We start from the raw sequence: 16,817 nt of genomic DNA, 5'->3' as shown, positions 1-16,817 counted from the left end.
TTAAAAGCATTTTCTTAGACTTTTGCATTTGTAGAATGTATCACATTTTAGTAAATGTATATTATATATAATAAGTTTGGGAACTACTTTGCATCTCTTTTGTTTTCATAGCCTGTTCTCTCTCCCTCCCACAATAGCAATAAATTGTTATCAAGTTTGTTGTTGTTTTTGCTGTATTTATTTTAAGATCTATATTCTGTCTGAGACTACTTTGTCTTCCTTCTACAACCAGGAGCATGAGAAGAGGTGTTGGAGTGTTGACTTTAATTTGATGGATCCTAAACTCTTGGCTTCAGGTTCTGATGATGCAAAAGGTACTATTTGAATCACCTTTCTTTCCCTCCCACCCCCTTTATTCCTTTTACTATCAGAAATACAGATACTTATTGAAATTTATAGAAATCTTTTGTGATTACTGATTGTTCCAAAAATAACTGAACTCCAAAAATCTATATCTCTTTTGAAATGAAAGAAAAAGGGATATACTACATCTTCATTATTATATTTTCTGGATACATGCCACATGGTGACATTTTTGTAACCAATTCCTTTATATATACTTTTTTTCTGACATATTTAGACATCTTAGCATTCTGAATTATATTAAATTTCCAGTGTATGCTAAAATATTTGAGTACAGTTAATCATGTTTCAAGGCAAAAATTCTATATCTCTTTCTGCCAGTTTAATCGACCTCTCGTATTTTTTCTTGTATATTTATCTTTATTATTATTTTTTCTGTTATCCATACTGTCCTGTTTGGCCTGGTTTTTCTCCCCATTAGATTTATAAAATCATATTAACAGTTATATTATCTTAGAGTTAGAAGCCTTAATTTCTTTGTGTGTTTTTTTTCCCCTTTTTTCCTACATGTAATTTCTAGAAATGGTAGTTGTTGGGACCATTTTTACTTTTTTTTCATTTCTGTTTATAAATTACTGTATTAGTATTCCTAAAAAGAGTCTAAAATTTTACTATGCCTCCATTCTTAATACAGGTTTTCAACCCCAAATGCACATAGGAATCACCCAGAGAGCTTTTTAAAAAACACTAATACGTGGACCTACCTCATTTGGGTATTGTCCTGGATGGGATATTGAGAGCAATCAAAAGATGGATGGGAAGGTTTTGTTTCTGTTATTGTTAATGTTTGTTATTAATTCTATTATGCAACCAGCATTGTGACCTATATCCTGAAAATATATTTTGTGTATGTATTCTGGTGTCTACTAAGACATTTTTGTTTAAAAATAACAAGATGGTTGCTATGGTACCTCATAGACAACAGCTCACCTTTCTGCTTGTGCTTTCATATCTGACCTGCTCTGATCAGCCAGCTTTCTTTTTTTTCTCCCCATCATTACAAATATCAGTAGATATCACTGGAATGAACTTAGTTATGGGATCATGTTACCACTTATTTTACATTGAATATCTGTTTGTTTTCTGACTTTGAAACTAAGCTCTCTTGGTTTCAATATACTGTTGTATTATTAAGTTGTTTAAAATTTTTGGTCCTAGTAAATCAGACTACTTTAGATTAACTAAAAAAGACACACAGCTGTTTCTAGGTTACAGAAGCATTTGCTAATGATTATTTATTTTTTCTTTGTTTTTATTTTTCTTTATTCTTAGTGAAGCTGTGGTCTACCAACCTAGACAATTCAGTGGCAAGCATTGAGGCAAAGGCTAATGTGTGCTGTGTTAAATTTAGCCCCTCTTCTAGATACCATTTGGCTTTCGGCTGTGCAGGTAAGAAATACAAGCAGATTTGTCTTCTTTTGATGTTGGTTGAGAATCATGTCTAAGATAAAAGGGCGTTTTAAAAATGAGAAACTTTCTTTATAGGTTTAAATTGTGTTTTCATTGTTAAACTCTAAATTAGAAGTATGCATTATGCCATCATTACTCATTTGTTGCTGTACCTTCATAATGATGTTTAAACCATTCAGTTATGTTGTATATTGTATATTGAATTTTTTTTCTTATAGGAAACCAATTAATTAGTTCAACAGTTACTTATTGAGTGTCTACTATGCACAAATTACCTATATAGGCATAGTGAATAAAACACTTGTATCTTGGAGTGCTTGCTAACATAGTAAATACAAATGTTTGTTATTTTAATAATAGCAAAGAATGTTTTGCTAAAGTATTTTTTTATTTTAAATCTTTATTGTTCAGATTATTACAGTTGTTCCTCTTTCCCCCCCCCCCATAGCTCCCCTCCACCCAGTTCCCACCCCACCCCATGCACTTACCCGCCCCCCCCCCCCCACTGTCTTCATCCATAGGTGTTTGGTTTTTGTCCAGTCTCTTCCCGCACCCCCACACCCCATTCTCCCCAAGGATTGTCAGTCCAATCCCTTTCTATGCCCCTGATTCTATTATATTCACCATATTATTCTGTTCATCAGATTTTTTATTCACTTGATTTTTAGATTCACTTGTTGATAGATATGTATTTGTTGTTCATAATTTTTATCTTTACCCTTTTCTTCTTCTTCCTCTTCATAAAGAATACTTTTCAGCATTTCATATAATACTGGTTTGGTGGTGAACTCCTTTAGCTTTTTCTTATCTGTGAAGCTCTTTATCTGACCTTCAATTCTGAATGATAGCTTTGCTGGGTAGAGTAATCTTGGTTGTAGGTTCTTGCTGTTCATCACTTTGAATATTTCTTGCCACTCCCTTCTGGCCTGCATAGTTTCTGTTGAGAAATCAGCTGACAGTCATATGGGTGCTCCCTTGTAGGTAACTAACTGTTTTTCTCTTGCTGCTTTTAATATTCTCTCTTTGTCTTTTGCCCTTGGCATTTTAATTATGATGTGTCTTGGTGTGGTCCTCTTTGGATTCCTTTTGTTTGGGGTTCTGTGCGCTTCCTGGACTTATAAGAGTTTCTTTCACCAGGTGGGGGAAGTTTTCAGTCATTATTTCTTCAAATAGGTTTTCAGTATCTTGCTCTCTCTCTTCTTCTGGCACCCCATAATTTGATGTTGGTACGCTTGAAGTTGTCCCAGAGGCTCCTTACACTATCTTTATATTTTTGGATTCTTTTTTCTTTTTGCTTTTCCAGTTGTGTGTTTTTTGCTTCTTTGTATTTCAAATCTTTGACTTGATTCTTGCATTCCTCTAGTCTGCTGTTGGATCTCTGTATGTTATTCTTTATTTGAGTCAGTGTATGCTTAATTTCTAGTTGGTCCTTTTTCATATCCTCGAGGGACTCGCTAAATTTATCGGCCTTTTCTAGAAAATTCTTGAAAAACCTTTTAACCGTGATTTTGAACTCTACATCCAGTAGTTTGCTTTACTCCATTTCTTTGATTTGTGACTTGTTTCTTTGTCTCCGCATTTTGGCTGCTTCCCTATGTTGATAGAGTGGCTTTGTGTGCTAGGTGTCCTATAGGGCCCAGTGGCTCAGCCTCCCGTTACCTGAGGTGGACACTCTTGGTGCACCCCTTTGTGGGCTGTGTGCACAGTCTTGTTGTAGTTAAGCCTTGATTGTTGTTGGTATCACTGGGAGGAATTGACCTCAAGGCCAAATGGCTGTGAGGATCAGCTCTGTCTACAATGGGAGAACTTCTGTGCTGGAGACCCCCTTATGAGGCAAGACTTGCTTCAGTGGGGCTTTGGTGCTCACTGAGTCTGCCCCCTGAGTGTGTCCCTTATGGATCTGAGGAGTTGTAATCTGGATGGTCCCACTCTGACCACTGGGTACACTGGCTCTTGGATCTCCTCTCTTTAGCCTCTGCCTGAGGCCACCCAGCAGGAGGTATGGAGAGATCTGCAGATTCCTCTTCTTTGTTTGGGTTTTGGAGGTGCCCAGATGAGGCCCAGCTGTGAAGCACTGCAAGCTGCTGTGGGGCCTTGGGCCTTCTTTTGAATGTTCTGGGTCTCTCTGACTCAGCTGCAGTTTGTTAGGTAAATTTAGATTTCAAAGGACCAGGCCATTCATATGCAAAAGCCTCTGCACACAGCTTGGATGGGGCAGAGTCTCAGGGCGGAGCAAACAGCAATGGCTTCCCGTCAGCCCTGCCCTAAGACGCCCCCGGGTCTCAGTGTCCCTTGGTAATCGCTGCAAGCACCTCTGAGAGAAAGCCACTTGAGTTTCGCCCACTGCCAGACAGTCCAGTTTCTCCCCGTATGAGTCTGGGTCCCCAGAGTCTCGCCCGGAACTGGAGTTCAGAGCAGTCAGGAGCTTGTGTCTCCCTGCGGATTGAGAAAGCCAGCCGTGCACTCAGTTGCCAGCCCTCTCCGAACGCGCGCCTTCGTACCTCTGCACTTTACTTCCGCAGCTCCTGTGAGTCTCAGTGTGCTTTTCTCTTCCCTTTCAGTTGTAGAATTTCCACTCAGCCAGCCTTCCTGTGGTTTGGATGATGTCCGTTTTGTCTTTTAGTTGTAGTTTTAAAGTGGTTGTGCAAGGCAGCAATTTCAGGTGTTTACCTATGCCGCCATCTTGGTTTCTCCTGAAGTATTTTTTTTAACTAGGGTGACGGAATGTCTATTTGCCTGGGGCAGTGCAAGTTTATACTTATACCAATATGTTTATTATTACTATTAAGTTCTTTCATTGTCAGAAGTGTTATGGTGTTTTCAGGTTAATCATGGCATCACTATTAATTACTTTGTCTTCTATATCTATTTTCTTCCCGTGAATATTTATTAAAAGAGTAAACATTTGCCCTAACTGGTTTGGCTTAGTGGATAGAGAGTTGGCCTGTGGACTTAAGGGTCCCAGGTTCGATTCCGGTCAAGGGCATGTACCTTGGTTGCAGGCACAACCCCAGTAGGGGGTGTGCAGGAGGCAGCTGATCGATGTTTCCCTCTCATCGATGTTTCTAGCTCTCCCTCTCCCTTCCTCTCTGTAAAAAATCAATAAAATGTATTTTAAAAAAATAAAGAGTAAACATCTGTAGTTTAATTTCTGCATTGTGAAATTTCCTTGGTTCTTTTTTTTAATGATAATATCAGTTTGTTTGTTTTTTAAGATTAGCTAACACCATATCACAATGAGCACAGTTATCACTTTTTAAAAGAGAAAAGCACAGTTTAAATCTTAATTTGTCATTACACCTTTTCCTTATTTCAACTTATTTATTTCACTTGGATACTGACACAATTTCATAGTTAAATTAAAGAAGGATATGGACTAACATCTATGTGTGGGTAGAATTCCCTATTTTTATTATGTAGAACTAGATGCCCATTGCACGAAATTTGTGCACGGGGGTGGGGGTGTGGGGGGCGGCATGTCCCTCAGCCCGGCCTGCACCCTCTCCAATCTGGGACCCCTCGAGAAATGTCCGACTGCCCGTTTAGACCCGATCCCAATGGGATCGGGTCTAAACGGGCAGTCGGACATCCCTCTCACAATCCAGGACTGCTGGCTCTCAACTGCTTGCCTGCCTGCCTTCCTGATTGCCCCTAACCACTTCTGCCTGCCAGCCTGATCATACCCTAACCACTCCCCTGCCAGCCTGATTGATGTCTAACTGCTCCCCTGCCAGCCTGTTTGCCCCTAACTGCCCTCCTCTACAGGCCTGGTCACCCCTAACTGCCCACCCCTGCTGGCCAGGTCCCCCCAACTGCTGTCCCCTGAAGGTCTGGGTCCCCCCCCCAACTGCCCTTCCCTGCAGACCCGGCCGCCCCCAACTTCCCTCCTCTGCTGGCCTGGTCACCCCTAACTGCCCTCCCCTGCAGGCTTAATCGCCCCCAACTGCCCTCCCTTGCAGGCCTGGTCCCTCCCAACTGCCCTCCCCTGCTGGCCATCTTGTGGTGGCCATCTTGTGTGTTGGAGTGATGGTCAATCTGCATATTACTCTTTTATTAGATAGGATGGAGGCCTGGTGCATGGGTGGGGGCCAGCTGGTTTGCCCTGAAGGGTGTCCTGGATCAGGGTGGGGGTTCACTTGGGGCGTGGGGTGGCCTGGGCGAGGGGCTTGTGGTGGTTTTCAGGCTGGCCACGCCCCCTGGCGACCCAAGCAGAGACCCTGGTATCTGGAATTTATTTACCTCCTACAATTTAAACTTTGTAGCCTGGAGCGGAGCCAAGGCTCCTGCTCGCTCCGTGGCCGGCAGACATTTCTGTTGGAGTTTATTATCCTTCTATAATTGAAACTCTGTAGCCTTAAGCGGAGGCCTGGACTGGCCAGGGTGTGTGGAAAGCTTTGCTTCTTCCATTGCCGGGGGCAACCCTAGCCTATCGCTCTTTCCAGCTCTGTGGCTACCACCATTTCTGTTTGGATTTGTTTACCTTCTATAATTGAAACTTTGTCGCCTTGAGTGGAGGCTTAGGCCGGAAAGGGCAGGCGGAAAGCTTGGCTTCCTCTGTTGCCTGGGAAACCCAAGCCTCCCTCCTGCTCTCTGTGGCTGTAGCCATCTTGGTTGGGTTTATTTGCATACTCTCATTAGCTGGTGGGCGTGGCTTGTGAGTGTAGCAGATTGATGGTTAATTTGCATATTACTCTTTTATTAGGATTTTGTTATTATTTTAAATAAAATATTTTTAATTCCTTATTTTAGGTACTGTTTGCTAAGAGTAAATAAAAATTGTTGGTATTTGGATATTTGTATCATATCAAGGCACTTTGTATATTTATCTTATTAAATCTAGTAGTTTTTTAATAGAATCTTTTCAGTTATCTATTTATAATTGATAGTGGCCAGAGGTGATGTTTGTATTTCTTCTTTTCCAATGATTTATTGCATTCTCCTCTTACAAGGCAGTATTATATCATACTAGTGATAGTTACTTCCCACTTCTATTTAGTTGAGTGCCTCTAGTAAGATGATCTTGTGGTTTATGTCCTTTATTGTAATAATATAGCTCCCTCCCTCCCTCCCTCCCTCCTTCCCTCCCTCCCTCCCTCTTTTCCTTCCTTCCTTCCTTCCTTCCTTCCTTCCTTCCTTCCTTCCTTCCTTCCTTCCTTCCTTCCTTCCTTTCACCACCCTTCCATTTTGGGGAAAAATCTCTCTTGACCATAGTCTAAGATCCTATTTATAGGTTACTGGATTTGGTTTGCTGTAGCCTTCTTTTTTTATGCTGTTTTCTGGCTTTGATAGCAAAGTACTAATGGCCTCATAGAATGAGTTAGGAAGTGTTTCTTCCTTTGTTTAATGAATGAGTTTGTGAAGGATAGGTATTATTTCACCTTTGTAGACTTTATCAGTGAAACCATCTAGACTTGGACTTTCCTTTGTGTGAAGATTTTACATTTCGAATTCAATTTCTTTACTTCCTGTAGATTTTCTATTTCTTTTTGAAGTTGGTTTTGATAGTTATTGTCTTTCTAGGAATTTATAAACTTAATTTTTTAAATTGTTGGCATAAAGTTATTTATAACATTCTCTTGTAATTCTTTTAATTTCCATAGTGTCAGTAAATGTCACTTTCTTTATTCCTGACTATCATTTGTGTCTTCTCTCTTTTTTCTTGGTCAGTCTAGTTAAAAATCTGTCAGTTTCTTAGGTGTATTTGTATGTGTAGGTAGGGGTATGTATGGATGGAAGGTGCTTCAGGCCAGAACACCACATACGTTCTTACTTGTTGGAAGGGTTGAAGATGTGTAGGCTGAACCTTTTGTAATGACTCTTAGCTCACCATGAGTACCTATAGGCTTAGAGAACTGTTATTTCTTTCTCAGCCATTAGAACTATTGAAATCAAAATGCCCTTGCTGTAATCAAGGGCTCAGAAATCTTTCACTATATCTGCCACAGAGATAGAGACTAGACACTGGAACACTTCAATAGAGAACCTCCACATCTTTACAATGATGCTTGCAACAGAAATATCCAAAGCAGAATGACCACAAAATCTCTACCTTTCAAATCTTACATACTAGTAAATGCATCCCATTGGTGGGACCTAAGTCACATCCAGGAGCATAACTACAAGGGGATTTGAGCAATATAGTTTTTAACTTTCCATCTTCCATAAGCTAAAAATAGCATAAGGTGGTGAGAATGGATGCTGGGTGTCATTGGCCCTAGCCAGCACAGTGAGGTTTGATATGAATTAAAGACTTTTTTTTTGGCAATAAAATAGGTTAATATCAGAACAGGCATTAATGAAACCAGTAGGTCTTACTTTACTCACTGCTTTTAATTGTACCTTTCACTTACTGAAACGCCTTTAATCATAAGAAAAATCTTTACTACTAAAAAACAATGACTCTTGTTGAATCATCTTCATTTAGAATTGAAATATTTTTTAAAATGCAGACTATTATCTAAATGTTTCTTTTTAAACTGTAAAACATCATTCTCTCTAGCTGTATCATTTATTTTACCACTGAGAGCAGTACAAGAATCATATTCACAAGATTGCTTATTAAATACCATTTGTAATGAAGTATTTGACATTAGGAATGGGTTATACATTGTTAAACATTGCTTTTGGAGTTATGAGAAATAGATAATTAGTATGTGAGCTACCCACCAATTATATTTTGACTTCCTATTGCAAGGACACTGTGTATCCTGCTTGGGTAGTGATGCATTGTGCTAGACTTTCCTGCTTATTTAAACTATCATTTAGATCTTATACTTCGATTTCATACAATGAATTCATTTCTCTCTGTGCTTTTACTTCATATTTGGCTCTTTCATCTTTTATCATAATATAAAATGATGTCTAGTTTATCTTTTTTGTTGTTGATTTTTTTTTTTTTCCTTTTTACTGGAGCTTACACCTTGAAAAGTTTCTCAAGATGGACTAGAAACTCACAAGCATTTCTGTTAAAATCAAATCCTCAGTCATGGTCCCCTTGAAAATAATAGGTTAAAGTACCTTTTTGTGATTAATATTGAGAAGAAGGCTTTATAAGCCATGTAAATTCTATTCCTAAGCCCTGAGATTATTCAAAACGTGCTTTTACAAAAAGAGAGGATAATATTTTCAACATAAGGGTAAAGGTCTTTATTAAGTGTCTGTTATCTGTTTATTTTTTTATTTTTATTAATATATTTTATTGATTTTTTACAGAGAGGAAGGGAGAGGGAAAGAGAGTTAGAAACATTGATGAGAGAGAAACATCGATCAGCTGCCTCCCGCACACCTCCTACCAGGGATGTGCCTGCAACCAAGGTACATGCCCTTGACCGGAATCGAACCTGGGACCTTTAAGTTAGCAGGCCGATGCTCTATCCACTGAGCCAAACTGGTCAGGGCTGTTATTTGTTTAACAAGGACATTTAAAAAATATTTTTATTGATTTCAGAGAGTAAGGGAAAGGAAGAGAGAGACAGAAACATCAATAATGAGAGAGAATCATTGATTGGCTGCCTCCTGCACACTCCCTACTGGGGATCGAGCCTGCAATCCAATTATGTGCCTGACAGGGAATTGAACCCTGTGACCTCCTGGTTCATACGTTGACACTCAACCACTGAGGCACATCAGCCTGGCAAGGACATATTCTTATTGTGTAGAAAAAGATAGAAAACCATATTTTCTCCAAAGCCAATTTGGGAGAGCATTGTAAGACTAAAGTAAATAGAACTACTTGCAATCTGTGGCTTTAATAAGATAATTAGAGTTGCTTGCATGCTAACTTGAAGCATCTTATAATTTTTAAAATTATAATTATTATAACAACAGTGGTCGGCAAACTCATTAGTCAACAGAGCCAAATATCAACAGTACAACGATTGAAATTTCTTTTGAGAGCCAAATTTTTTAAACTTAAACTATATAGGTAGGTACATTGTTATAACTCCTAATTTTGTGGAAGAGCCACACTGAATGGGCAAAAGAGCTGCATGTGGCTCGCGAGTTGCAGTTTGCCGACCAGGGATATAACAGTTAGGAAATATGGGTGTTTTTAAGGTTATTTTCTTTGAAATAATAATAGTTCTCCCCTCCCCAAATTAGTGATATAAGTCAAAGATAAAATTAGTATTACTCTGTTTCAGAAGTGACATTTATGTTAACAGCATATTCTCTGGGACGAAATAATGTTCCTAGAACAAATAAACAGGAATTCTGAAATATTCTATTTAACTGTGTTATCAGTAAACATTTTTAGCTTTGGTTACTGTGAACTCTGTTATTCTCACTAATCAGGTCACATACATAAGCACCATTTATTTTCCCATTTTCCATACTTTCTAGTTGTGATTTGGCATTTGATGATTCTTAGTCTTCAAAAGAAAAAACAAAACCTTTTAAGGGTTTGGGAGGATTTATTAATTTATTTTCCTTACTTGAACACTTTTTGGAAGCTTCTCATTGCCTAAATAATAAATACAGATTATATTGCTTTCTGTACTAGGCCTTTCCTGATCAGCTTCAATATTCCTTATATGTTACTCATGTTGTTTATTTTTGAACATATTCAGTCAAAATAATTTTTATAAAGGTTCTTCTTCATTCTCAGTAAAGCTATCTGGGCTATTTTATATTTGTGGCTTAAAAATATTATCTACATTTGAAATTGTTTATATTTAATTAAACAAATAGTATAAGATTATGTCCTCATTCTCAACTTTCATTTGTTACAAAGTGTAAATTCCCCTTGATCAAACATTATTAAACTACCTTCTCAAAGGCACTACTGTTAATAGTTTTACAGGTGTCTTTCCATAAATACATAGCATTTCTTGAGGAGGAGGCCAATAAGTATTTTTCTTTATTTAGAAATATATATGATATTAAATCAGGGTGCATTCTAAAAGATGAACATCTACACTATACAAAACACACAAAAATTTAGAATATTTTAGACCTCTAAAGTCAGTTTATGGACTACCTTCTACTCTCCTCCTTGTTCTCCCAACATCCCTGTCACCAATATATAATTAGATCCTTTCAGATTGAAAACCTGGTGTTTAGTTTAAGGATCTATGACACCTAATTTAATTTACGATATAGAGTTAACATGGAGAAACTTGAGTAAGGTGGCTATGTAATTGCTCAGGGTGACTTTTGCTATATTTTCCTGTCTTATCTAAGTAATGGGAAGCATTTTTGATGTGTTAAGTTTATAAATCTGCCTTGTCTTTTACTAGTATGCAGCAGTTGCCAGTGGAGATGATGTCTTTTCCTTCACATTTAAATGAATTGAATATCTGAATATTTAATAAATCTTGATTAATGTCACAACATTCATGAACATGTGTTTCAGTTATCTATACTACATAGATAATGAGGGTGTATGACTGTGAAGGACATTTTATTTTCAAGTTTCCATGTAATTTGAGTAGACTTAAATGGAAGTGGCGAGCATAAAGCCAGTATTGATGATACAAATTATTCTATTCCTTTGTAGTAAATAAAATATATTTTTAGAGTGCTAGAATCTAAAAACAACTTTGAAGCACCCAGTAAATCTCTCATCTATTTATGTCAGTCTTGCCTTCCAGCCTGTAATTAGCTCTCTAGCTAGATCTTTTAAAAAATGAGCTTCACAAGAATTTTATATTTATATTAAGTGCAGAGATATTTTAAAGTTAGGCATCTTTTACTCAACTGTTACCAAAACTGAGTAATCACTACAAACATTTGGAAAATATGCAATACATGATACGATGTCAAGGGAAACCATTAAAATAATAGAACCAAAGTACAAAATTCAAACTATTATTAGGGTAAGGGGGAAGGAGTACAATATTTGGCTAATCCAAAAGCAAGCATGGAAGGGAAGGTGGGGAAACATAGAAAACTGGGGGTAATTAAAAAAAAGAAATAAGCTCATAGATAGAAATTCAAATATACCTAATTATAGTAAATGGAAATGGATTTAATGGGTCCAAATACTATAAAAGGCAGGGATTAACCAGGATAGTTAAAAATGTTCAGAATGCAATATTATACTCTTTATAAGAGACACATTTAAACAAGGATAAGGGAAAAGTAAATAAAAAGTTTTATTGGGTGCAGTAGTAGATACCTGACAAAGATTATATTGCATAGGAATTTGGAAAGTATGGCATTTTTAGACAATTGGTATGGGAAAACGACAGTGTAATTCTACCTCATGAAATACACAAAACCAATTCCAGGTGATCAAATGACCTAAATGTGAGCAGCAAAACTATAAACTGTTTATAAGACAACATAAGAAAGAATATCTTCACAATCTTGTTGCAGGGAATGCCTTTAGATACAAGAACTGTAAACTTTGCCCTAACCGGTTTGGCTCAGTGGATAGGTCCCAGGTTCGATTCCCGTCAAGGGCATGTACCTGGGTTGTGGGCACATCTCCAATAGGAGGTGTGCAGGAGGCAGCTGACCAATGTTTCTAACTCTCTCTCCCTCTCCCTTCCTCTCTGTAAAAAATCAATAAAATATGTTTAAAAAAAAACACCTGTAAACTTTAAGTGAAAGGTGGGTAAATTTGGCTATTATAAAATATAATACTTTTGTTCATCAAATAACACCTGAAATAAATAATTTTTAAAAAGTCATTAATTGGGGTGAGATATTTAGGACACATATTCAGAATATATGAAGAACTCTTTCAAGTAAATAAGAAAATAATAAATATGCTCTGCAGCCTTATTAATCAAAGTGTAGTCTGCCCAGTGGAACAACGTGAGAGCCGAGAAATAAACCCAAAACCATCACGTATTATAAAATGGTACAGTCAACAGTTTGTCAGTTTCTTTAAAAGTTAAACACAAAATTATTACATTTCCCAGTAATTACATTTTATAGGTATCTCCTCAAGACCTGAATACATGTCCACAGAAAGAGTTGAATGTGATTGTTCATAGCAGCATTATGCATGATAATCATAAAAAAAGGGAAGCAAATATCTATCTACTGGTAAGTGGATAGACAAAATTGGTATATCCATACAGTGGATACTCTTCCACAATAAAAATGAATGAACTGCTGACACATGTTAAATATGGATGAACTTAAAATACATCATGTGAAGTGTAAGAAACCATGCAGGGAACCACGTATTATAATGATTCCATTTATATAAATTGTCCAGAAAAAGCAAATTTATGGATATGTAGATATAGTGATTACCTAGGGCCATAGTCGGCAAACTGCGGCTCGCGAGCCACATGCGGCTCTTTGGCCCCTTGAGTGTGACTCTTCCACAAAATACCACAGCCTGGGCGAGTCTATTTTGAAGAAGTGGCGTTAGAAGAAGTTTAAGTTTAAAAAATTTGGCTCTTAAAAGAAATTTCAGTCGTTGTACTGTTGATATTTGGCTCTGTTGACTAATGAGTTTGCCGACCACTGACCTAGGGCAGTGGGTGATAAATGGGCTTGAGGGATCTTACTGGATGAGGAAAATATTCTAAAACTTTCATGGTGATGGTTGCACCACTGGGTAAATTTAGTGAAAATCACTGCATTTTTTATTTAAAATTTTTATGTAGTGTCTCTCAAGAAAGTGTTTTTACAAAAGCAAATGTCAGAAATAAATTATATAGCATTATGTTTAGCCAGAAGCCCAAAATATTTATATTACCTTTTTAATAAAGCCATCAAAATTGAGAGATTTCTTTTTAAACTTCCAGTTATTTTGAACCCTTAATTCTCTATTTCTAGAGCCAGGATCACAGGAACTGTCAGTAGAACTCCCTTTCACACTGACATTGCCATATGTATATGTTTACATTTTTTAATGCAGCCATATTTTCTTAGATTCATAAAAGAAAACCCATTATATCTTATCTTTAAAAATGAGTCATAGCCCTTCATTTTCTGGCTATTAACAGGTTGACATTATCTGTGAAACATTTGCTGCAAAACACCAAAACCAATTAAAATTAGCTTTGCTTTCTATTTCTTCATTTACTGCATTTTTTCTCTCTTTTGTTTTGTTTTAGATCACTGTGTCCACTACTATGATCTTCGTAACACTAAACAGCCAATTATGGTATTCAAAGGACACCGAAAAGCAGTTTCTTATGCAAAGTTTGTCAGTGGTGAGGAAATTGTCTCTGCGTGAGTATTACTCTTTTCAGAGGTTGAACTGAACACAGCTGTCATCCTTTACCATTTTGTAACATTACCCTGCACATACATATATATATATTAACACTGTGGTGGTGTGTGTACTTTTAAAAAGATTTTTTATAACATCTAATTAAAATACATGCATATTCTGATCTGTATTACTCACTTAAATATGTTAGTTGTGAATAAAATCCTGATTATACTAATTTTTAATGTCTCCCCTTTAAATATTTGAACTTCAGATTGAATTTCAGCCACTGCTTCTCCATAAGAAGAAACAACATAGTTGAGGGAATAAAATGAGAAGTGTTTTATTTAAGTCAACTAATGTTATTCTATGTATATCTACATTGCAGTACTGTAGTGTTTTTATTTTGTTACATTTGATTGACTTTTGATTACATGTTATTTGATCTCCCTATGATTTCATGGTGAGTTTTATGTGTTTGAAGAGAATTTTCCAACTATGAATACTTATACCCAACAAATATCCTTTTAGAAGCTTCTGACTTAGAGAGTCATAGTACAGCTTTTAGTTATCTTTTAAGAGGTCAACCAGATAAATAAATCTCATTTGCCAAAATATTGTTGACAAAGTTTTTCTGCTAACAGAAGCAGTCCCTTCTTTCTGTGATCCACTTTATAGTTCTCTTTATTTGATATTAACCTAGTAAATACCCATTCTTTAGTTCTCTCTTTTTCATATCTATTATTCTCAAGGTAAATGATATATTGTTGTTGTTTTCTTCACTTAGTTTTTAATCTCTCCGGAGATTATTAATGCCAGGGATTTCTGCTTGGTATTTCTCATCATATCTACCTTCATGCCGGTTGCCCTCGATAAGAATTTGGCAATTTGAAATGAGTTACAAAGAAGGAACAAAAGGAAGTAGGAACTGAGCTTTACAAGGGAAAGTAATATTGGTCATTGGTTCACAAATCTGAATTAAGTAGTTACCAGTCAAAAAGTATCCTATCATTAGGAGTAAAAGAAATAATTAAAATTGTATTCAGATTTGAATATGGCAAAAATATTTTTCTTTAATTTCAGATTTATGAATGTTAAATCAGTGTGTTTCAATTAAAGTATATGTATACTTAATTGTATATATTGGAAATCTTAGTTGATCTTATTGATGTGGATATATTTTTTGTATTTTTACTAATTTTTAAAAAAATATATTTTATTGATTTTTTACAGAGGAAGGGAGAGGGATAGAAAGCTAGAAACATCGACGAGAGAGAAACATTGATCAGCTGCCTCCTGCACACCCCCTACTGGGGATGTGCCCGCAACCAAGGCACATGCCCTTGACCAGAATCGAACCTGGGACCCTTCAGTCCTCAGGCCGACGCTCCATCCACTGAGCCAAGCCGGTTTTGGCTATTTTTACTAATTTTTTTATTCTTAGTTTTTATAAATCAAGATGTTTTTTCTCTTGGACATTTTGGAGTTTAGCAATATTTAGAATAAATTTATTCACAAGTATATTTAGAAATATTGAAAAGTAAAATTAAGATACACACATTGCTGCAACCTCTGAATTATTGGCCAGTTAAAAAATATTTACATACATAAAGGGATATTCACTGCAACACTGTTGAACAAAAAACAAATTTAAGACAACATAAATACCTAAGAATAGATGTTATGTTGAAAAATGATGAGAAGCAATAGAGAAGTATTTCAGAGTTTGATGGCATTTGGCCTCTGAAATAAAGATTCAGTCTTGACTCTACTGTTTACTAGCTGTGGTACCTTGGAAATGTCCTCAACCTCCTAAATCTCAGTTTGCTTATCTCTAAATAATAGTACTAATCTAATGTTGTGAATCTTTAAATAAAATAAGTATGTAAAACACTTATCATGGTGGTCTATTCTATGAATGTTAGAGTAAAAAAAAGATGATTTATTATGTAGTCATTAATAAAGACACAGAAATGAGTTATTTTACAGAAAACAATGTAACACAAATTTATGAATGGTGGAGAAGCAATTTACAAAATAATATACGTGTTATGATCCAATTTTTTTCAGTAAGATAAACTACTTTATATAGATCATTCAACTATTTACAGTATTCCAACCCTGCAGGTACAACTAAGCTTTGAATATAATTTATATTCAGTATACCAATACAATTCAAGAGTTGAAAAGTAAATCAAATAAGTGGAACAATTGTGTCTATGAAATTAGTACAACTCCCAATAGAACTTTCTCATTTTATGGTGGTGGTACGGTGTTACCAATGACTAATGTTTATTAATGCCTAGAGACTATTGAAAGCATTTTAAATGAATTAATTTAATTTTTAAAATATTGTATAAGATCCATAAAATCTTATAAGATTTTATAGGGTAAGAATCATTATATTTCATATTTAACTGATGAAAAAAATGCAGGCCAGAGAGGTTGTATAACTTTCCCAAGGTCAAAAACAAATTATTGGCATACTGAGCATTCTAACAATCTGGTTTCAGATTCTGCATTCTTAACCACCAAACTAGAGTGCCTCTAATTAGTAGTGATGAATTTCATGCCATGAAATCTTAAATATGTTCTAACTTTTTGTGTTACTTTAGCTCAACGGACAGCCAGTTAAAGCTGTGGAATGTAGGGAAACCATACTGTCTACGTTCCTTCAAGGGTCATATCAATGAAAAAAACTTTGTAGGCCTCGCTTCCAATGGCGATTACATAGCTTGTGGTATGTGAAACCATCTTTTCCTAAACTTTTTTAACAGGTATCTGTCACCAAAATGCATTCAGTGGAACTATACTTATTCCACTATAGTGGAATATATGAAATTAAATAATTAACCCCAGATTGGGCTGTATTAGTCCTTCCCTTCTCTATGGAACACTAGCAAATCCTGACCACATGAAATAGCAT

The 16,817-nt window shown here is 36.3% G+C and overlaps 1 protein-coding gene across 2 annotated transcripts in view; it reads left to right on the top strand.

Annotated features, from left to right (window-relative positions):
• The window catches only part of COP1 (COP1 E3 ubiquitin ligase), a 107,070-nt gene that overhangs the window by 65,647 nt on the left and 24,606 nt on the right, over positions 1-16,817 (top strand). For both annotated transcript variants that reach the window (XM_079761016.1, XM_079761015.1), the window contains exons 14-17: positions 233-314; positions 1,636-1,752; positions 13,794-13,911; positions 16,507-16,631. In XM_079761016.1, the coding sequence (XP_079617142.1) occupies positions 233-314; positions 1,636-1,752; positions 13,794-13,911; positions 16,507-16,631 (442 nt within the window). The remainder of the gene's footprint in view (positions 1-232; positions 315-1,635; positions 1,753-13,793; positions 13,912-16,506; positions 16,632-16,817) is intronic.

This window comes from Cnephaeus nilssonii (genome assembly GCF_951640355.1).
Source record: "Cnephaeus nilssonii genome assembly, chromosome: 21".
NCBI lineage: Eukaryota > Metazoa > Chordata > Mammalia > Chiroptera > Vespertilionidae > Cnephaeus > Cnephaeus nilssonii.
This window is presented reverse-complemented; position numbering and strand designations above follow the sequence as displayed.